Source organism: Gobio gobio (genome assembly GCF_949357685.1).
Source record: "Gobio gobio genome assembly, chromosome: 16".
Taxonomy (NCBI): domain Eukaryota; kingdom Metazoa; phylum Chordata; class Actinopteri; order Cypriniformes; family Gobionidae; genus Gobio; species Gobio gobio.
In genome coordinates this window covers 52,799,597-52,822,540 of record NC_137109.1, presented here as the reverse complement: position 1 = coordinate 52,822,540, position 22,944 = coordinate 52,799,597, and the positions used below count along the sequence as shown (strand labels likewise).

Sequence of the window (22,944 nt, the reverse complement as noted above, 5' to 3'; positions counted from 1 at the left end):
TCACTCTAAACAATGCTGGGTTAAAAATAACCCAAGTTGGGTTGAAAATGGACTAACCCATCAATTGGGTTGTTTTGAGCAAACATTTAACCCAACCGCTGGGTCAAAACAACCCAATTGCTGGGTTAGTCCATTTTCAACCCAACTTGGGTTATTTTTAACCCAGCATTTTTTAGAGTGTAAGCATTAAATGACTAGGTTGTAAGTAGTTTTAAATGAAGTATAGTACAGTCAGTGTGCACTTTATTATGCTGCTCGCTTGTTGATACTGTGTGCAATAGTGTCATTATTTTATTTATGCTTAAATATTTATTTTCAGAATTTATTTTCACCACTGAACTCTCTTTTTTTTCTTGTTCTACCTCTCCTGTTTTTACTATTTGTTAATTTTTTTTTTTTTAGTTCAATAAATGTTCCTTTTTTAAATTGTAAATTTTAAATTATCATCCTGATCATTGTGTCATTTTTATGATGTAAATTGAGGGAGCAAAGCAGTATCGGCTTCAAATATCGGCTCAAGAAAATCGGCAGCCGTTTCGTCATATCGGTCGACCCCTAATTGATTGTGTTATTTTCCCGTTTATTACTGTGAAGCGGGTTTGAGAGCGTATAAAGCGCTGAAGGATATTAATGTGTCCATCATGACTCCCGGAGTAGATGTTGGATCGTCCGTCCGCTTTATGAACCGTCAGACTCTGGATGGATTTGGTGTGACCCTGAGACAAACACACAACAACAACAACAACAACAACAACAACTCCATCAATTCACAAAAAAACATAACATTTAAATTCCTTATATAAAAACTTAATATAATTCGTTTTCATCTAGTTTAAGTTGATTTACTACATTGAGTAAAACGAACATAAAAATTAATAAAAGACTATATATATACACATTAGGGATGCAACAATACAGTTAGTCCATGGTTCAATACACACCTCGGTTTTTAACCACGGTTTTCGGTTCGGTTCGGTTCTGATGGCTTGTCACAATTTTTTTGTTATTCTATTCTTAGGCAACAGGAACAGCAAGAGGTTAAGAAGAAAAAATACTTTTTATTGCAATACTCTTTCTTTATTTTACTTAAAAGAATTGAAAAAACTACCTTAAACTCAAAACTTTACTTAAAAAAAAAACCTTGTATTCCTAGTGTATTGTATAAAATATATATATAGATAGATTTACAGTGGTAGCTCAGAGCTGTACAGCAGCATTAAAGTATGAAATTGAATGAATGAATGTAAAAATAAAACACTTCACAGACTTCACTATAAAATATACACTGATTCTTATTAAATCTGCTGTATTAGTTCTTCAGTCAAGAGCAGTGAGTGATTTTCTCTGTCTTTTGCTGTTGTATTAACATTAAAGGGATAGTTCACTCAAAAATGAAAATTCTGTCATCGAGAAATGAATATAGGTTTGAAACAATATTAGAGTGAGTAAATAATGACAATTTTAGAGGTGAACTGTCCCTTTAAGGACGGCGTGTTCACTATAGGCTGCGCCGCTGTCAATTAAAGACCTGCGCTAATCTAATATACACACACACGATTTTACTTTCACTTCAGACACAACCGACTGTGTTTATGTTAACCTTGTGTGTATATGACATTATTAGCGCAGTAAGGCTACTTAGTCCAGTAATCACGTGTTTGACAGGCGTTTAGTGAGCGCGCTCAGAAAAGCGAATGTTAAACCGGCAAGGCTGTAAAACGCATGCAAATAATGAACTTTCGTGTTTGTGAATATCTATAGTGTCCTGTGAGTATAACTCCACCACTAACCTGTGATGTGAATGTATGTTGTGTTGTTCAGTATTGGGATGGAGGCAAATTATAGAATTTGTAGAGAAATAATTAATTAAATGAAAACCGACGCGGTTTCACAAGCGCGTATTGAACCGTGAATGCCGTACCGAACGGTTCAATATATGGAGTATTGTGGCATCCCTTATATATATATATATATATATATAATAAAAGACTAATAAAATTTACAAAACTACTAAAGTTTCTACCTAAAATTAAAATGAATACATCATTAAAAATATTAATATAATCTATAATAGCATCTTGATTATGCAAAAAAATTTCTGTCCATTACTCTTTTGATATTGTAATTGTAAATTGTACCATATATATATGTATTTTAAAAACAAATAAAAACCCACACTTTAACATTTTCTATATTTAATATTTTTATGTAATAATGATTATTAAAAAAAAAGTATATCAATTAACATAGCATTAAAAATAGTACTAAAGAAGTTATAATTAAAGTATCATTAAAACCGTAGTTTATTTTGCAGTACAGGAGTATTATACAGAAACCTCGTGTCTCCAGAAATCCTCATTATTAGTCACCCTTCATATCTGCAAATATTTAGCGAATGAAAAGTATTAAAGAGAGCTTGTGACTAACCCCATTGGATCCTCAATCTGTCAGTCAAACCTCATAACCCCGCCCACCTCTATCATGAATGAAGCGCTGCACTCAGCATCTCTGCTTGTTTGCAATGCAATTGTAAATTAAGAAATGTTTGTTTGAATGAGTACATTGTTTTTTCCATTTTTTGAAAAGTTGCGTTTTTGGAGATACAAGATTTCGCCCAACAGCAACTATATATAGGGCTATATACACCGATCAGGCATAACATTATGACCAGCATGGGCACCCTGACTGGTCCATACTCCACAAACTGAGATGCTCTGTGTATTCTGAGCCCTTTCTATCAGAACCAGCATTAACTTCTTGAGCAGTTTGAGCTCCAGTAGCTCGTCTGTTTGATCGACCACACGGGCATCAATGAGCCTCGGCCGTCCATGACCCTGTGGCCGGTTCTCCACTGGTCCTTCATGACCCTGTGGCCGGTTCTCCACTGGTCCTTCATGACCCTGTGGCCGGTTCTCCACTGGTCCTTCATGACCCTGTGGCCGGTTCTCCACTGGTCCTTCATGACCCTGTGGCCGGTTCTCCACTGGTCCTTCATGACCCTGTGGCCGGTTCTCCACTGGTCCTTCATGACCCTGTGGCCGGTTCTCCACTGGTCCTCCATGACCCTGTGGCCGGTTCTCCACTGGTCCTTCATGACCCTGTGGCCAGTTCTCCACTGGTCCTCCATGACCCTGTGGCCGGTTCTCCACTGGTCCTCCATGACCCTGTGGCCGGTTCTCCACTGGTCCTTCATGACCCTGTGGCCGGTTCTCCACTGGTCCTCCATGACCCTGTGGCCGGTTCTCCACTGGTCCTCCATGACCCTGTGGCCAGTTCTCCACTGGTCCTCCATGACCCTGTGGCCGGTTCTCCACTGGTCCTCCATGACCCTGTGGCCGGTTCTCCACTGGTCCTCCATGACCCTGTGGCCGGTTCTCCACTGGTCCTCCATGACCCTGTGGCCGGTTCTCCACTGGTCCTCCATGACCCTGTGGCCGGTTCTCCACTGGTCCTCCATGACCCTGTGGCCAGTTCTCCACTGGTCCTCCATGACCCTGTGGCCGGTTCTCCACTGGTCCTTCATGACCCTGTGGCCGGTTCTCCACTGGTCCTCCATGACCCTGTGGCCGGTTCTCCACTGGTCCTCCATGACCCTGTGGCCGGTTCTCCACTGGTCCTCCATGACCCTGTGGCCGGTTCTCCACTGGTCCTCCATGACCCTGTGTTCTCCACTGGTCCTCCATGACCCTGTGTTCTCCACTGGTCCTCCATGACCCTGTGGCCGGTTCTCCACTGGTCCTTCATGACCCTGTGGCCGGTTCTCCACTGGTCCTCCATGACCCTGTGGCCGGTTCTCCACTGGTCCTCCATGACCCTGTGGCCGGTTCTCCACTGGTCCTTCATGACCCTGTGGCCGGTTCTCCACTGGTCCTCCATGACCCTGTGGCCGGTTCTCCACTGGTCCTTCATGACCCTGTGGCCGGTTCTCCACTGGTCCTTCATGACCCTGAGGCCGGTTCTCCACTGGTCCTCCATGACCCTGTGGCCGGTTCTCCACTGGTCCTCCATGACCCTGTGGCCGGTTCTCCACTGGTCCTCCATGACCCTGTGGCCGGTTCTCCACTGGTCCTTCATGACCCTGTGGCCGGTTCTCCACTGGTCCTTCATGACCCTGTGGCCGGTTCTCCACTGGTCCTCCGTGACCCTGTGGCCGGTTCTCCACTGGTCCTCCATGACCCTGTGGCCGGTTCTCCACTGGTCCTCCATGACCCTGTGGCCGGTTCTCCACTGGTCCTTCATGACCCTGTGGCCGGTTCTCCACTGGTCCTCCGTGACCCTGTGGCCGGTTCTCCACTGGTCCTCCATGACCCTGTGGCCGGTTCTCCACTGGTCCTCCGTGACCCTGTGGCCGGTTCTCCACTGGTCCTCCATGACCCTGTGGCCGGTTCTCCACTGGTCCTCCATGACCCTGTGGCCGGTTCTCCACTGGTCCTCCATGACCCTGTGGCCGGTTCTCCACTGGTCCTCCATGACCCTGTGGCCGGTTCTCCACTGGTCCTTCATGACCCTGTGGCCGGTTCTCCACTGGTCCTTCATGACCCTGTGGCCGGTTCTCCACTGGTCCTTCATGACCCTGTGGCCGGTTCTCCACTGGTCCTTCATGACCCTGTGGCCGGTTCTCCACTGGTCCTCCATGACCCTGTGGCCGGTTCTCCACTGGTCCTCCATGACCCTGTGGCCGGTTCTCCACTGGTCCTCCATGACCCTGTGGCCGGTTCTCCACTGGTCCTCCATGACCCTGTGGCCGGTTCTCCACTGGTCCTCCATGACCCTGTGGCCGGTTCTCCACTGGTCCTTCATGACCCTGTGGCCGGTTCTCCACTGGTCCTTCATGACCCTGTGGCCGGTTCTCCACTGGTCCTTCATGACCCTGTGGCCGGTTCTCCACTGGTCCTTCATGACCCTGTGGCCGGTTCTCCACTGGTCCTCCATGACCCTGTGGCCGGTTCTCCACTGGTCTTTGATAGAGACTGACCACTGCATACGCTTAAAGTCGTCTAGCCGTCACAATCTGGCCCTTGTCAAACTCGCTCTAATCCTTACTCTTGCCCATTTTTCCTGCTTCTAACACATCAACTCTGAGGACAAAATGTTCACTTGCTGCCTAATATATGATGAAGATATCATCAGTGTTACTCACTTCACCAGTCATAATGTTATGCCTGATCGGTGTATATGTATGAGCGCCTCACCTTGACGGTGCGCAGTGTCCGGTTGGGGTTGTTCTTGTCCAGATAGTTGATGAATCCTGACAGAGAAACACTGAGCAGGTGATTATTCTGCCACAAGCAGCCCAGCTGCTGGTCCATCACATCTGAGCCCAGGTTAAAGGTCGTGACCGCCGTCCCACTGCCCACATCCCACAGCTTCACCGTCTTATCACCTGACGCCGAGATCAGCTGCGTGCTGTCGGGACTCCAGCTGACCTGAGGAAGAGTCATCATCATCATCATCATCATCATCATCATCATCATCATCAGCAGCAGCATCATCATCAGCATCCAGGGTTCCCACTCTTTTTCAGCAACCATTTTCCAGGACATTTTCAATTTTACTAAATCACGCCAAATATTGCTTTCTAAATCACGCCAAATATTGCTTTCTAAATCACGCCAAATATTGCTTTCTAAATCACGCCAAATATTGCTTTCTAAATCACGCCAAATATTGCTTTCTAAATCATGCCAAATATTGCTTTCTAAATCACGCCAAATATTGCTTTCTAAATCACGCCAAATATTGCTTTCTAAATCACGCTAAATATTGCTTTCTAAATTATGCCAAATATTGCTTTCTAAATCACGCTAAATATTGCTTTCTAAATCACGCCAAATATTGCTTTCTAAATCACGCCAAATATTGCTTTCTAAATCATGCCAAATATTGCTTTCTAAATCACGCCAAATATTGCTTTCTAAATCATGCCAAATATTGCTTTCTAAATCACGCCAAATATTGCTTTCTAAATCACGCCAAATATTGCTTTCTAAATCACGCCAAATATTGCTTTCTAAATCACGCCAAATATTGCTTTCTAAATCACGCCAAATATTGCTTCTTTCTAAATCACGCCAAATATTGCTTCTTTCTAAATCACGCCAAATATTGCTTCTTTCTAAATCACGCCAAATATTGCTTCTTTCTAAATCACGCCAAATATTGCTTTCTAAATCATGCCAAATATTGCTTTCTAAATCACGCCAAATATTGCTTTCTAAATCACGCCAAATATTGCTTTCTAAATCACGCCAAATATTGCTTCTTTCTAAATCACGCCAAATATTGCTTCTTTCTAAATCACGCCAAATATTGCTTCTTTCTAAATCACGCCAAATATTGCTTCTTTCTAAATCATGCCAAATATTGCTTCTTTCTAAATCATGCCAAATATTGCTTCTTTCTAAATCACTCCAAATATTGCTTCTTTCTAAATCACTCCAAATATTGCTTCTTTCTAAATCACTCCAAATATTGCTTCTTTCTAAATCACTCCAAATATTGCTTCTTTCTAAATCACGCCAAATATTGCTTTCTAAATCACGCCAAATATTGCTTTCTAAATCACGCCAAATATTGCTTTCTAAATCACGCCAAATATTGCTTTCTAAATCACGCCAAATATTGCTTTCTAAATCACGCCAAATATTGCTTTCTAAATCACGCCAAATATTGCTTTCTAAATCACGCCAAATATTGCTTTCTAAATCATGCCAAATATTGCTTTCTAAATCACGCCAAATATTGCTTTCTAAATCACGCCAAATATTGCTTTCTAAATCACGCCAAATATTGCTTTCTAAATCATGCCAAATATTGCTTTCTAAATCATGCCAAATATTGCTTTCTAAATCACGCCAAATATTGCTTTCTAAATCATGCCAAATATTGCTTTCTAAATCACGCCAAATATTGCTTTCTAAATCATGCCAAATATTGCTTTCTAAATCATGCCAAATATTGCTTTCTAAATCACGCCAAATATTGCTTTCTAAATCATGCCAAATATTGCTTTCTAAATCACGCCAAATATTGCTTTCTAAATCACGCCAAATATTGCTTTCTAAATCATGCCAAATATTGCTTTCTAAATCATGCCAAATATTGCTTTCTAAATCACGCCAAATATTGCTTTCTAAATCATGCCAAATATTGCTTTCTAAATCACGCCAAATATTGCTTTCTAAATCATGCCAAATATTGCTTTCTAAATCACGCCAAATATTGCTTTCTAAATCACGCCAAATATTGCTTTCTAAATCACGCCAAATATTGCTTTCTAAATCACGCCAAATATTGCTTTCTAAATCACGCCAAATATTGCTTTCTAAATCACGCCAAATATTGCTTTCTAAATCATGCCAAATATTGCTTTCTAAATCATGCCAAATATTGCTTTCTAAATCACGCCAAATATTGCTTTCTAAATCACGCCAAATATTGCTTTCTAAATCACGCCAAATATTGCTTTCTAAATCACGCCAAATATTGCTTTCTAAATCACGCCAAATATTGCTTTCTAAATCACGCCAAATATTGCTTTCTAAATCATGCCAAATATTGCTTTCTAAATCACGCCAAATATTGCTTTCTAAATCACGCCAAATATTGCTTCTTTCTAAATCATTCCAAATATTGCTTTCTAAATCACGCTAAATATTGCTTTCTAAATTATGCCAAATATTGCTTTCTAAATCACGCTAAATATTGCTTCTTTCTAAATCACGCCAAATATTGCTTTCTAAATCACGCCAAATATTGCTTCTTTCTAAATCACGCCAAATATTGCTTCTTTCTAAATCACGCCAAATATTGCTTCTTTCTAAATCACGCCAAATATTGCTTTCTAAATCATGCCAAATATTGCTTTCTAAATCACGCCAAATATTGCTTTCTAAATCACGCCAAATATTGCTTTCTAAATCACGCCAAATATTGCTTCTTTCTAAATCACGCCAAATATTGCTTCTTTCTAAATCACGCCAAATATTGCTTCTTTCTAAATCACGCCAAATATTGCTTCTTTCTAAATCATGCCAAATATTGCTTCTTTCTAAATCATGCCAAATATTGCTTCTTTCTAAATCATGCCAAATATTGCTTTCTAAATCACGCCAAATATTGCTTTCTAAATCACGCCAAATATTGCTTTCTAAATCACGCCAAATATTGCTTTCTAAATCACGCCAAATATTGCTTTCTAAATCACGCCAAATATTGCTTCTTTCTAAATCACTCCAAATATTGCTTCTTTCTAAATCACTCCAAATATTGCTTCTTTCTAAATCACTCCAAATATTGCTTCTTTCTAAATCACTCCAAATATTGCTTCTTTCTAAATCACTCCAAATATTGCTTCTTTCTAAATCACGCCAAATATTGCTTTCTAAATCACGCCAAATATTGCTTTCTAAATCACGCCAAATATTGCTTTCTAAATCACGCCAAATATTGCTTTCTAAATCACGCCAAATATTGCTTTCTAAATCACGCCAAATATTGCTTTCTAAATCACGCCAAATATTGCTTTCTAAATCACGCCAAATATTGCTTTCTAAATCATGCCAAATATTGCTTTCTAAATCACGCCAAATATTGCTTTCTAAATCACGCCAAATATTGCTTTCTAAATCACGCCAAATATTGCTTTCTAAATCACGCCAAATATTGCTTTCTAAATCATGCCAAATATTGCTTTCTAAATCATGCCAAATATTGCTTTCTAAATCACGCCAAATATTGCTTTCTAAATCACGCCAAATATTGCTTTCTAAATCACGCCAAATATTGCTTTCTAAATCATGCCAAATATTGCTTTCTAAATCACGCCAAATATTGCTTTCTAAATCACGCCAAATATTGCTTTCTAAATCATGCCAAATATTGCTTTCTAAATCACGCCAAATATTGCTTTCTAAATCATGCCAAATATTGCTTTCTAAATCACGCCAAATATTGCTTTCTAAATCACGCCAAATATTGCTTTCTAAATCACGCTAAATATTGCTTTCTAAATCACGCCAAATATTGCTTTCTAAATCACGCCAAATATTGCTTTCTAAATCATGCCAAATATTGCTTTCTAAATCATGCCAAATATTGCTTTCTAAATCATGCCAAATAATGCTTTCTAAATCACGCCAAATATTGCTTTCTAAATCATGCCAAATATTGCTTTCTAAATCATGCCAAATATTGCTTTCTAAATCATGCCAAATATTGCTTTCTAAATCACGCCAAATATTGCTTTCTAAATCATGCCAAATATTGCTTTCTAAATCATGCCAAATATTGCTTTCTAAATCACGCCAAATATTGCTTTCTAAATCATGCCAAATATTGCTTTCTAAATCATGCCAAATATTGCTTTCTAAATCACGCCAAATATTGCTTTCTAAATCATGCCAAATATTGCTTTCTAAATCACGCCAAATATTGCTTTCTAAATCACGCCAAATATTGCTTTCTAAATCACGCCAAATATTGCTTTCTAAATCACGCCAAATATTGCTTTCTAAATCACGCCAAATATTGCTTTCTAAATCACGCCAAATATTGCTTTCTAAATCATGCCAAATATTGCTTTCTAAATCATGCCAAATATTGCTTTCTAAATCACGCCAAATATTGCTTTCTAAATCATGCCAAATATTGCTTTCTAAATCATGCCAAATATTGCTTTCTAAATCACGCCAAATATTGCTTTCTAAATCACGCCAAATATTGCTTTCTAAGTCTTTAAAAGCCGTCCAGTTTATCGCCATTACTTAACAATCCAGCATTTTTCAATATGAGCTCTTAATCACACATTATGACTATGGAAGCTTGTTTACGCCACAGAATAGAAAGAAAAGGTCATTGTGACTTTTTATCTCGCTATTCTGACTCTCTCGCAATTGCGAGTTTACATATTTGTGATAACGCGAAAATTGTCGCAATTCTTTTTTCCTCAGAATTGGACTTTATAACTTGCAATTGCAGTTTAGATCTGAGAAAAGAAGTCAGAAGTGCAAGATTTAAACTCGCAACTGCGCAAAAAAAGTAAATTGTGAAGAAAAGGTCAGAATTGCAAGTTTATATCACGCAATTCTGACTATATATCTTGCAATTCTGACTATATAACACACAAATGTAACTTTATATCAAAATGATGTGATTAGGGAGCAGCTTACGAGTTAACATTCACTGCATACATTTGAGCAGTTATAGCATTAGCTATTAAACATCATTATTCAAATACTACTCATACGTATCAAACTCTGTGCTTTCTGCAACTAGCGCTAATTGTTTGGGCCGGCGATAAAATTTTCCCAGACAACAACAAGATTTTCCAGGACATTTTATATGTTCTCTAATTTTCCAGGTGTTTTCCAGGACTGGAAAATTTGTCATCAATTTTCCAGTTTTTCAAGGTTTTCCAGGACGAGTGGGAACCCTGTCATCATCATCACCATCATCATCATCATCATCATCATCATCATCATCATCATCAACACTCACAGCGTAAATGCCTCCATCATGAGCCTTCTCTCCTCCCAGAGCGCTCAGCTTCTCTCCGCTCTTCCCATCGTACAGGAAAATCTGGACAGGAGGAAGAAACAACACAGCTCAATAAAGGCTCAAGGCTTGACCCGAAGCGTTTTCTTAAAAAAAAAAAATCGTAGCTTCATCGGAAGGGTCCAAAACTTGGTGACTTTATTGGTACTTGGTATATGAACACCCAAAAAATTGGGGACCGGATTTGAAAAGTCTAAGTGGTCGTAAAAAAAATAGTCACACTCAGGACCTTCGGGTCAAAAATGACCCTCATAGGAAATGAATGGGAAATTGGCAAAAATGTGAAAATACAGTTTTTTGTGCGTACAATCTACAAATCAGCCAGGATGCAGAAAAAAAGACTCAACAGTGAAGATCTCTAAAACATCAAGAGAGCAAAACACACACACACACTTATACACTTATACACACAAAAACACACGCACACACAAATGAACGCATGCCATTCCAAAAGCTAATTGTGTTTGTGTGTATAAGTGTGTGTGTGTGTGTGTGTGTGTGTGTTTTTTTGTCTGTTTTGCACTCTTGATGTTTTAGAGATCTTCACTGTTGAGTCCTTTTTTTCTGCATTCTGGCTGATTTGTAGATTGTACGCACAAAAAAACTCTGTATTTTCCTAGTGGTAAAAATGTGCTATTGTGTGATAGAAATGCTCAATGTGTCCACCGGATGCCACGATCTCATTAAAAAAATTGCTTTCATGAGGCCTAGGCTTGACTCTAAAATGAAATACAGCTTTAATTAAAAAAAAAAAATAATAATAAATATATATATATATATATTAGGGCTGTCAAAAGATTAAATCGTGATTAATCGCATCCAAATAAAAATAATATTTTTTTCTTAAATATATACATGCTTGTGTGTGTGTGTTTATATATGAATAATAATTAACAGAGTATACACACATATATTATGTGAACACAAACTTTTATTTTGGATGCGATTAATCGCGATTAATCTTTTGACAGCCCTAATATATATATATATAAATATTGTATTATATTCAATGGAAAAAATGGGTCATAATTATTGCATAAATATTAATTATAAATCATAAAATTATCTCAAAACACCCAAAAAAATATTATTGAACAAAAATATATTTCATTGATTTTACTCAAATCTTTTTTTATCTTAATCCCGCCCTCCGGGTCATTTTTGAGCCGAAGGTCCTGAGAGTGACCCATAAATGAAGAACCCCAGAGGGTTAAGGATGTAAAGCTATGTATATGTATATGTATATGTATATGTATATGTATATATATATATGTCAGCTCATATGCGTCTCACCTGCCCATCTGCACCAGCTGAAGCGTAGCGGTTTCCGTCAGGAGAAAAGCGCACACAGTTCACGAAGCGACTGTGATCCTGCAAACACATCAGAGATCGAGTCAGAATAACGGCATCTCTTCTCTGATGAGGAGGGCGGGGCCACCTGTCACTCACATGAGATCAGCCAATAGCAAACCACAACCATCCAATCAATTCCCCACAGAAACACTCAAGCCCCGCCTACATTTGTTCTTGTTTGACAAGCGATTAACATACAGAGGAGCCGCCAAAACAAATTTGTGTCCTGCCAAAGCCTTATTTGAGGAGTTATTGTGATATCACAAGATCCATGTCGCACGAAAAACACTCAAAAAATGTTGACTCTTCTCTGATCAGCTGACATAAAGCATACTTTCAACAAACGGGAATCAAATCCGATCCAGTCATGAAGTGTTTTCTGTGTTGACAAATCTTTCTGTTCGCGTCTGCTAATGTTCGATTCACCACCTAATGACTCCTTTGAACCGAATCATTTTAAAACGACTGATCTGTCTAACACTGAACTCACGCATCAGTTTAGTCATTAACACAAGTGTGCTTACCCAATTTAGCAAGAGTGCATAGTAAGAATTAGTTATCTTTCAGCTTATTTATGTTCACAATGTGTCGTGAAATAAATAGCCTAAAATCATTTAGACTGGAGTGAGGTGAAACCAGAACAAAGTTGCTATTAGCTAGCTGATCATTTTATGAAACTGTATAGGGCAGAAAATTAGGCTATTTGTTCATTTTTTAATACTACTTTTTAATCTAAATTAAAACAATTATCTGTAAATAGTGTAGAAAATGAGGAACAAAGACAAACATCAAGGTTTCAAAATAAGAGAAGCAAAAATTACTGTTTCTTTGAATTTATTTTTAATTTATTGTCAGTATTGCGGTTACAGATCACGTGGGTAGGGTACTTTTTACTGTGTGTGTGTGTGTGTGTGTGTGTGTGTGTGTGTGTGTGTGTGTGTGTGTGTGTGTGTGTGTGTGTGTGTGTGTGTGTGTGTGTGTGTGTGTCCATGTCTGCCATTTTTGACCCAGGAAAAACCCTGTCTATAAACATGCCCTATAGTGAGGCCGGTTTATTTATTGATTAATGGTGGGATCCTGGTTATTTACTCTAATCACACTTATCTGAGATGACTACAATAACTGTGAAGTTTAACAATCACATTTTGCCATTGGAATAAATGAGTTAAGCGTTTAAAAATTATGCCGGAGTATTAAAGAATAAGAACACTTCTCTCAGATGAACTCAAGAGCTTTAATTAGCCTGCATTATATCATGGTTAATTATATCAGCATTCATTTTCACAGCATTGAAGTAAATCATCTTTATTATTATATCTCCCGGATATGATGTCAAGACATGGAAATGTTTTGTGGTTATAGATATGATGCATCATAAACAGAAGAATGTTCCTTTAGCGCATGCTGCCATAGGCCTATGTTATCTAGGCTTGGAAAACGTCGTTTTGAGTTTTTTATAGTAATATAGTAATAAGTAGGGATGCAGCACTACAGCAAGAGGTTACGGAGGAAAAATACTTTTATTGCAATACTCTTTCTTTATTTTACTTAAAAGACTTGAAAAACCTTACTTAAACTTAAAACTTTACTTAAAAAATCCTTGTACACATTCCTAGTGTATAGTATAATATAAAATAAATATATATAAAGATTTACAGTGGCAGCTCAGAGCTGGACAGCAGCATTTAAGTATGAAATTTAATTAATAAATGTCAAATTAAAACACAACAGTCCAGGGTTTTTCTCCATATAATGGACTTTAATGGGCTCCAAACGGGTCAAATGACAGTTTCAGTGCAGCTTTAAACGACCCCAGATGATGAATAAGGGTCTGATCTAGACAAACCATCAGTTTCTGAGAGAAACCCAGCAGTATTTATGATATTATTTTACCTCTTATCAGACGAGCGTGATCATCTCTGAGCTCAGACATAACTTCCGCTGAGTGAGGTCAAAATCAGTAGAAAATCAGCACAGATCAGTAGAATGAGGCATCTATGATCGATATATCTATGACCACGCTCGAATTTTGACCTCACTCAGCGGAAGTTATGTCTGAGCTCAGAGATGATCACGCTCGTCTGATAAGAGGTAAAATAATAGCATAAATACTGCTGGGTTTCTCTCAGAAACTGATGGTTTGTCTAGATCAGACCCTTATTCATCATCTGGGGTCGTTTAAAGCTGCACTGAAACTGTCATTTGACCCGTTTGGAGCCCATTAAAGTCCATTATATGGAGAAAAACCCTGGACTGTTTTCATCCAAAACCTTCATTTCTTTCCGACTGCAGAAAGACAGACATGGACATCTTGATGACATGAGGGTGAGGAAACTATCAGCAAAAGTTTATTTAAAAGTGAGCTAATCCTGTAATACTGCAAGAACATTATGTGCACACTCACGCTCATAGTGCACTTGAATTTGAAGGGCGGGCCCTCGAGGAAGGTGGTGCAGTTGTCATCGCTGCCCGTGACCAGGCGATAGGGCCGCGTCTGCTTAATGTCCACACTGTTGATGATCTTACTGTGACCCACGATCTCTCCGACCGATGAGCCTGTGTCCCAGAGGAACACCGCACCGAACCTGCACACACACACACACACACACGTTGGGTTTTCATGTTTTATGGGGACTTTCCATTGGCGTAATGGTTTTTATACTGTACATACTGTATATTCCATCCCCCTACACTGACCCTGCCCCTAAACCTACCCATCACACACACACACACACACACACACACACACACACTTACCCATCACAGGAGACATTCTGCATTGTTACATTTTCAAAAAACATCACTTAGTCTGATTTATAAGATGATTTCCTCACGGGGACCCAAAAAATGTCCCCACAAGGACGAGGATCTTTATGGGGACATTTTGTCCCGATAACGTAGGGATTACCAGTCCACACACACACACACACACACACACACACACACAGAACAACATCAGCACCTGAAATTAACACCCGACCATGCGCCAAATGCGGGTGAATTTTGCAATTGGCGGGTAACCCTGTCAGTCTACCTGCCACACCGGCCAATGAGAATTGAGGGATTGATTGGGCAGTTTGAGAGTTCATGCGATCGGAAAGAAGATGAGGCTCTTCTCTGACTGCGTTTGGATGTGCGAGTATTAAACTGTTGGACGAGATAATGCAACGCTGACGTAGACTACAGTACAACGACACTTGCACAGGTGTGTGTGTGTGTGTGTGTGTGTGTGTTGGGAAGCGGTGAGAAAATGTCCACTACGCGGTAACTTTACTAGAATTATAATATTAATTTAGTTCTGTTTAACCGTTCCTGAACGTGACTAAGGGCGTTTTCACACACACCTTGTTTGGTCCGGATTTTCGGACTTTTCAGTTTTGTCCGAATCAAAATGGCCGGTGTGAAACCTGCCCTGACCCCGGCCGACCAAACAGACGAGATTTCGTCTGACGAAAAGAGCTCGTCTCGATCATAATATATGTGTGTGTACTCTGTTGATTATTATTTATATATAAATACACACACATTCATGTATATATTTAAGAAATATTTGCATGTATATACATTTATATAATCTATAAAATATATAAATATAAATGTTTTCTATATAAAAATAAAATTTTATTCTTAAATATATACATGTTTGTGTGTGTATTTATATATTAATAATAATTAACAGAGTACACACACATATATTATGTAAACACAAACTTTTATTTTGGATGTGATTAATCGCGATTAATCAGCCCAAATATATATATATAAAATGTAAGAATATAAACTGAAAGCTGAAGCATAGCCTATATTTAATAAGATTATGGAGAAAAAAAAAATGCCCTTTATAAAATGTAAAAATATCAAAGATATGCAGATTTAAATATGTCAAAGCTGATTGAACACTGTTGAGAATATTTCTTCAGAATAAATTATATTTACAACACACAAAAATAAATCCGGACAATATTTAATTATTATTAATTATTATTATAATTATATTTACGTGGACAGGCTTAATGTCGAGGAGAAAAAAAAAGTGGCAGGTGGTCAAAAAAGTTAAAGCTCCACTGTGTGATATTTTCCCCCATCTAGTGGTGAACTTGTATATGACCATCCAGAGAATATTAGTTTCTGTTCCTCTCAATTCCGATTTGGTTTTAACTCCTACGGTGGCCGATTTAGTCCAAGATTAACAGTTGGACCTCGTCCACATTGGACACGGAGCCATCGAGTGTTAAAACGGCAAAGGCCAAGCTTGAATTTACGGGAATGTCCCTCTTTGGCTAATGTACTTTCAAGATGGAGGGGCAACATGGCGACCCGCATTCGAACGTGTTTTCAATGGCATATTATAAACTTACGAGAATACTTTATTACTTGTAAATATACATTAATGAGCATATATATTTTTTAAAGAACTAAGTGTTTTTAGCTAAGAATAAACTAAAAAAGTTACACAGTGTAGCTTTAATTTCAGGCCCTGATCAGCACACTGGCCTCGGACCGGCTGGGGGCGTGGCCTGCAGCTGTCACTCACTTCTCTCGCCCCTCCCCCACCACGGCGATCCTCTTGCTGTCTTCGGTCCAGGCGATGTCCTTGATCTTGCCTCCGAATGGCTGGTACTCGTACTTCAGCAGATGCTCCTTCTGCGTCGTGTCCCAGATGCGGATCTTCCCCGAAACGTCTGCGCGGGAAAGAGGACACAGTGAAGAACAGCAGGAGGTCGGAGGGGTCGGAGGTCAGAGGTCAGATTCACTCACCGCCCGATGCGATGTAGAATCCGCTGGGAGAGTATTTGGCCACGATCACCTGATGCGGATGCTCAGTGTAGATGTCTGCGATCGCTGGGTTCTGCAGGAGACACGATTTCCAGAGTTAATAACACAATCACCGGAGAGTTTACATATATCTTCAGAGCCGGCCCAAGGCATAAGCGAACTAAGCGGCTGCTTAGGGCCCCTTGGCCAACAGGGGGCTCCCAAGAGCACATTAAATCGCGAAATGGCCTTAAACTATTTGTTTTTCTGCAAGTGATATATCGTCCCCTTGGAATTATAAGTTGTGTACATTTTGGAAGTTTTTATTTAGAAAATAAAAAAAGTTCTTTCTACACAGTCGAATGAAATGCAAAAATTAAATGTTATGTAATGTTTGAAAGAAATCAACATTTCTTGTTATTAAAAGAAGTCTCTTATGGCCACCAAGGCTGCATTTATTTTATCAAAAATGCAGTAAAAACCCGTCAGACCTCCGTTCATCTTCAGACACAAATGAAGATATTTTAGTGTAAAGCTGATGCTCTGAAAGGCCTCCATTGGCTCAACTTTACACTCTCAAGACCCTTAAAAGACACTAAAGACTAAAGTTACAAAGTCCATCTCACTACAGCGGCTCTACAATAACTTTATGAAGACGAGAATAGTTTCTGTGCGCAAAAAAACCCTAAATAACGACTTATATAGAGATGACGATTTCAAAACACGGCATCATGAAGCTTCAGAGAGTTATGAATCAGTGAGTCGATTCAGCGGTTCAGAGCGTTATGAATCAGTGAGTCGATTCAGCAGTTTGGAGCGTTATGAATCAGTGAGTCGATTCAGCGGTTTGGAGCGTTATGAATCAGTGAGTCGATTCAGTGGTTTGGAGCGTTATGAATCAGTGAGTCGATTCAGCGGTTTGGAGCGTTATGAATCAGTGAGTCGATTCAGCGGTTTGGAGCGTTATGAATCATTGAGTCGATTCAGCGGTTTGGATCGCCAAAGTCACGCGATTTCAGCAGTTTGGCGGTTTGACACACGATCCGAATCATGATTCAACTCACTGATTCATAACGCTGAATCGACTCACTGATTCATAACGCTCCGAACCGCTGAATCGACTCACTGATTCATAGCGCTCTGAACCGCTGAATCGACTCACTGATTCATAGCGCTCTGAACCGCTGAATCGACTCACTGATTCATAACGCTCTGAACCGCTGAATCGACTCACTGATTCATAACGCTCTGAACCGCTGAATCGACTCACTGATTCATAACGCTCTGAACCGCTGAATCGACTCACTGATTCATAACGCTGTGAACCGACTCACTGATTCATAACGCTCTGAACCGCTGAATCGACTCACTGATTCATAACGCTCTCAACCGCTGAATCGACTCACTGATTCATAACGCTCTGAACCGCTGTATCGACTCACTGATTCATAACGCTCTGAACTGCTGAATCGACTCACTGATTCATAACGCTCTGAACCGCTGAATCGACTCACTGATTCATAACGCTCTGAACCGCTGAATCGACTCACTGATTCATAACGCTCTGAACCGCTGAATCGACTCACTGATTCATAACGCTCCAAACCGCTGAATCGACTCACTGATTCATAACGCTCTGAACCGCTGAATCGACTCACTGATTCATAACTCTCTGAAGCTTCATGATGCCGTGTTTTGAAATCGTCATCACTATATAAGTCGTTATTTAGGGTTTTTTTGTGCACAGAAACTATTCTCGTCTTCATAAAGTTATTGTAGAGCCGCTGTAGTGAGATGGACTTTGTAACTTTAGTCTTTAGTGTCTTTTAAGGGTCTTGAGAGTGTAAAGTTGAGCCAATGGAGGCCTTTCAGAGCATCAGATTTACACTAAAATATCTTCATTTGTGTCTGAAGATGAACGGAGGTCTGACGGGTGTCCAACCACATGAGGCTCAGTCATTAATCACACAATTTACATTTTTGGGTGAACTAACCCTTTAACCCTCAGGTGCTCATATATTTTGGTTTGATAGTATTTTTTGTTTAATATTTTGTATTTTTAGGGGATTTTATGGTACTAAATTACATTTATACAGTGCTTTTACAGATGACGGGTGAACTTGAAAGTTATAGAATTGTACGTTTATGGTTATGAAACGCCATAAACCAAACGAGTTGTGCCCCAAACTTGTGCTCGACATCTCAGAAAATGAGCTTTGTGTGATTGTGTTCGGCTGCAGTACCAATCGCTTCCACTAGGTTGGACGTTCCACTGACGTTGATTACGCGACAAAAATCTACTTTTCAAGCTCTGAATGAAACAAGGTAAGCCATACAATTGAAAAGAACAAACATTAAGAATAAACAGTGCTCAATTTACAACTAAGTGTGACTTTTTCAGTTTCTTTAGAACATTTTAACAAAACAAAAAAAAAGTATTTAAACCAAAAAAAGTTTCAAAAAGCAACAGTGTTACGCCAGGTAAGCAGGTCGTAGTTTGTCCATTTTATCTTCACGCTTCGCCGCGAGTTTGATTGACAGGCGATCTGACCTATCACATCGCAGAATCTGCCGGTTTGTCCGACAAAGCAGTCAGGAGAGTTCGTAGATTAACGTCGGTGGATTTGAACTTGGAAACGGCGTTTACTGACGTCTTTCCGCGGTTGAAACGACATGTCTTTCAGTGTTCATTCATGTTTATTTGATGCTAATCAATGAACTAACTATCGTCCAACTAGAAGAGGTAAACGCGATTTTAATGCTCTATTTGTGTTTGGTGTGAAAGCAGAATAACAGTAGTATATTTAAACTCAGGCGTCAGACGCGAAATCGTTTAAAACGTGCGAATACACAAAAAGCACCAAATAAAATCACGCGCGCGTAACGTGCAAGATGGCAGATTTGCGTCATTCGCACGAACTGGACGCACGAATGTCTTTACATTGACTTAATATTGAAATCACTTGCTACACACGCTCTATTTGCGTTTGGTGTGAACGTAGCATTAAACATGGTTCTTGCATTTATGATGTGAAGGCAAAAAAACAAACTTTCTTTAAGCTGGCGGCGGTTCAGCGAGAAAATATGTTGGACACAACACGCGTAGATTTGTAGACGCGTAGTCTGTATTGATGGTAAATTTGTTGGAATTAATGAAAAAAAATTCACTTACAATAAAGCTAGCTAAGTTACACGTAGAAAACATGACCGTATTATACAATTACAATAGAATATATAACGATTCAACTTACAGCACCTTCATAAAAACAAAACAAAAACACACCTGACGCACATATTTATAGATCATTTTGTAGGCGTAAAGTAAAAAAAAAAATATTGTGCTTTCAAGTTCACGAGTTGAACGCATATGAACGTCACCACAATGTCGTAATTACGAGTGGGAAACCCGGAACTTTCTTTAAGCTGGCGGCGTTTCAGCAAGAAAACGTTTGTTAATAAAACTAGCTAAATTACACATAGAAAATATGACAGTATTATACAATTACAACGATTCAATTTACAGAACCTTCATAAACCGAATAAAACAAAGAGTTAAGAGTTTTTAAAAAAATGTTGCAAATGTTAAAAACATATTGTGGGTTCAAGACATTTACGAGTTGAACGCATATGAACGTCACCACAATGTCGTAATACCGAGTGGGAAACCCAGAACTTTATTTAAGTTTAAATATGACAGACGCAATATATGCAGCGTCAGTATTGAAAGTAAAATTGTTGAAAAATTTTTGTTTTTTTCGCGCATTTAAAATAAAATTAAGTTGCATGTACAAAATACGATAGGATGGCATAATTTTAACAGAATTTATAACAATTGAATAAGAACATAAAAACACACCTGATGCGCACTCTTTACTCATCCTTTTGTAAGTTGTAGTTTAAATAAGAATTTTTGGATTCCACATGATAACGATCTTACCTCGATGTTCCTGATGATCACGCTCTTGCCGTTGGTGTACAGGAAGTTGTTCCCTTTGGGGTCTCCGCCCAGGACTTTGGCCACGCCCCTTTCCATGTGCGGCAGGCTGGCAAACACGCGCTCTACAGGAAGAGGAAGAAGGGGAAAAGGGCAATTCTTAACAATAACTTTGGTTTAACAATATTAACCGTCATCCTTGCTGGAAACCACTTTGTTTACTTGAAGGAAAAAAAAAACCTAAAGACAACATTATTAAGAAGAAAATAGTATCAAAATTTTTCGTAAGTTAGAAAATAAGACTCTTACTCGTAGCCTGCTAACATCATATATTTTAGTAATCATAAATTAGGTATCATTTGAAAGCGTAAACACTCAAAATTCCTCCTGTGAAAACCATTTTAAAACTGGACGTTGCGTTAGCATCGAAACGGTACTCTAAATTCTTTTAGCAGGCTCCTCCCCTATTGGGCGTCGTCATGTTTCATAATTTATCATCCAAACCTTTTCTTAAATTGACAAAACACACGACGCCGGAGGTTCTCAAGATTCCATATTTTGTGATAGAAGTGACAATTTATTAATTAATTTGCATAAACTCAAAGGAACGTGTTGCGCCCGGTGGCTATTTTTGATATTACGCCCAAACAAAATCCCACGGGAACTTTAATTTGTGTGATATCAACTTCAAATTTGGTCAGACGTGGCTTTGATTTCATAGTAATTTTTGCGTAAAGTTGTATAAATAAAAAACATTTAGTACAGAAAATTTGATTTACAGTAAATTTAAACTTATTTTTTCATACTTCAGTAATAATACAAAAAAAGACCAAACGTTTACACTTCTTGTTTAAAGAGACCAACATTTTTAAAGGCACAATATGAAATTTTTTGTCGTTTATTAAAAACAAAGGCGTGCGTTGACTCTTGAGTGGGCGGAGCTTTTATTCGGTCGCGAGTGCTTCCGCTTCTTCCGCTCATGTGTGTGTGTGTGTTTGTGTGTGTGTGTGTGTGTGTGTGTGACGCAGCGCTGTTTGATCATATCACACACATGTGAGTGTGTTAAAGTGATGTTGTAATGCTACTCTGTGTCCTTGTTAAAATCACTGATTTCTCCGGATTTAAACATTCTTGGAAACAAAGTACACAAGTTTTGAATATTTTAATCCAAAAATCTTACATATTGTGCCTTTAATTCATTCAGTTCTACTGCTGAAGAGGCGGTAGCTAACAGGTTAAAGGGATAGTTCACACAAAATTATCATCTTGTTCCAAACCTGACAACATTTCATTGCCTTCAATAGTATTATTGTTCCTACTATGTAAGCCAATGAGTGTCTGGTTACAAACATTCTTCAAAATATCTCCTTTAGTGTTCAACTGCAGAAAGTAAACCTGAGGGAAACATTTTCATTTCTGGGTGAGCTATACCTTTAAGAATATTTTGAATCTCAAAAATAACGGCATTTTCAAACACACCCCCATTGGTCATCAAACAGTTAGCCCCGCCCCCGAACACGCGCCATTGGTTGGCTGAGTGTCAGGCAGATCGTGATGCTCAAACACAAAAATGCCGTCACACAATCACAGTTTTGTGGAGATATAGATCATAGATACACAGTCACATCTGCATAATAACATAAAAACACACACTTTAAACTGCAGCGCTTCAGGCACACTCACAAAAACACTCCTATTATTACAATACCGCGTTTCTGGACGTGCATAGATGGCATTACCATGGTATTCGTTGGAGAAACATGGTATAAGCAGAGAGAAACAGGCCACACACACACACACACACACACACACACACACACACACACACACACACAGTGAGCAGACAGACAAAGACTCGGGACTTACTCAGCTCGTAAGACATATCGGCTTTATTTCCCTCCGGTAAGCGAACGAGGAATGAATAACTGACTATAATCGGTCCCGTCCGGGTCTGGTCGCTTCCGTCTCTGAACGCGGAAGAGGCGGCGGCGCGCGGACGGCTCGGCTTTGCCCATATATGGTAAAGACGGTTTGGGCTCGAGCAGACCTGCGCGCACACGCCCGAAAGGAAGTGACGTGTAACGGGAGAAAACGCTAGATGATGGTGTTTACGATCATAAATCATTCAAAATGTATATAAAACACATTTATCATCTATAAGATAACCTATTCCTCATTCCAAGTATCGTTTAAGGTACATATTTAGTATTATTAGGTTGCAAATCTCCCTTAAATATCTCATATCCATGTATTTTTGTGGTATAAGTGGGATAATGTACATTCAGCTGATCCGCGATATAACCCGCTCCACTCACTGACTGTATTCTTACTGTATATGATGAATCATT

General features: G+C 39.2%; 1 protein-coding gene across 1 annotated transcript in view; it reads right to left on the bottom strand.

Annotated features, from left to right (window-relative positions):
* wdr1 (WD repeat domain 1) overlaps positions 1–22,629 on the bottom strand; it is a 37,053-nt gene extending 14,424 nt beyond the window's left edge. The window contains exons 1-9 of the mRNA XM_079839875.1: positions 22,463–22,629; positions 20,600–20,721; positions 16,666–16,756; positions 16,442–16,589; positions 14,312–14,492; positions 11,848–11,925; positions 10,498–10,578; positions 5,193–5,426; positions 629–716 (exon numbers count right to left, since the gene is read on the bottom strand). Of these exons, the coding sequence (XP_079696001.1) occupies positions 629–716; positions 5,193–5,426; positions 10,498–10,578; positions 11,848–11,925; positions 14,312–14,492; positions 16,442–16,589; positions 16,666–16,756; positions 20,600–20,721; positions 22,463–22,478 (1,039 nt within the window). The 5' untranslated portion in view covers positions 22,479–22,629. The remainder of the gene's footprint in view (positions 1–628; positions 717–5,192; positions 5,427–10,497; positions 10,579–11,847; positions 11,926–14,311; positions 14,493–16,441; positions 16,590–16,665; positions 16,757–20,599; positions 20,722–22,462) is intronic.
* Positions 22,630–22,944: the final 315 nt, after the last annotated feature.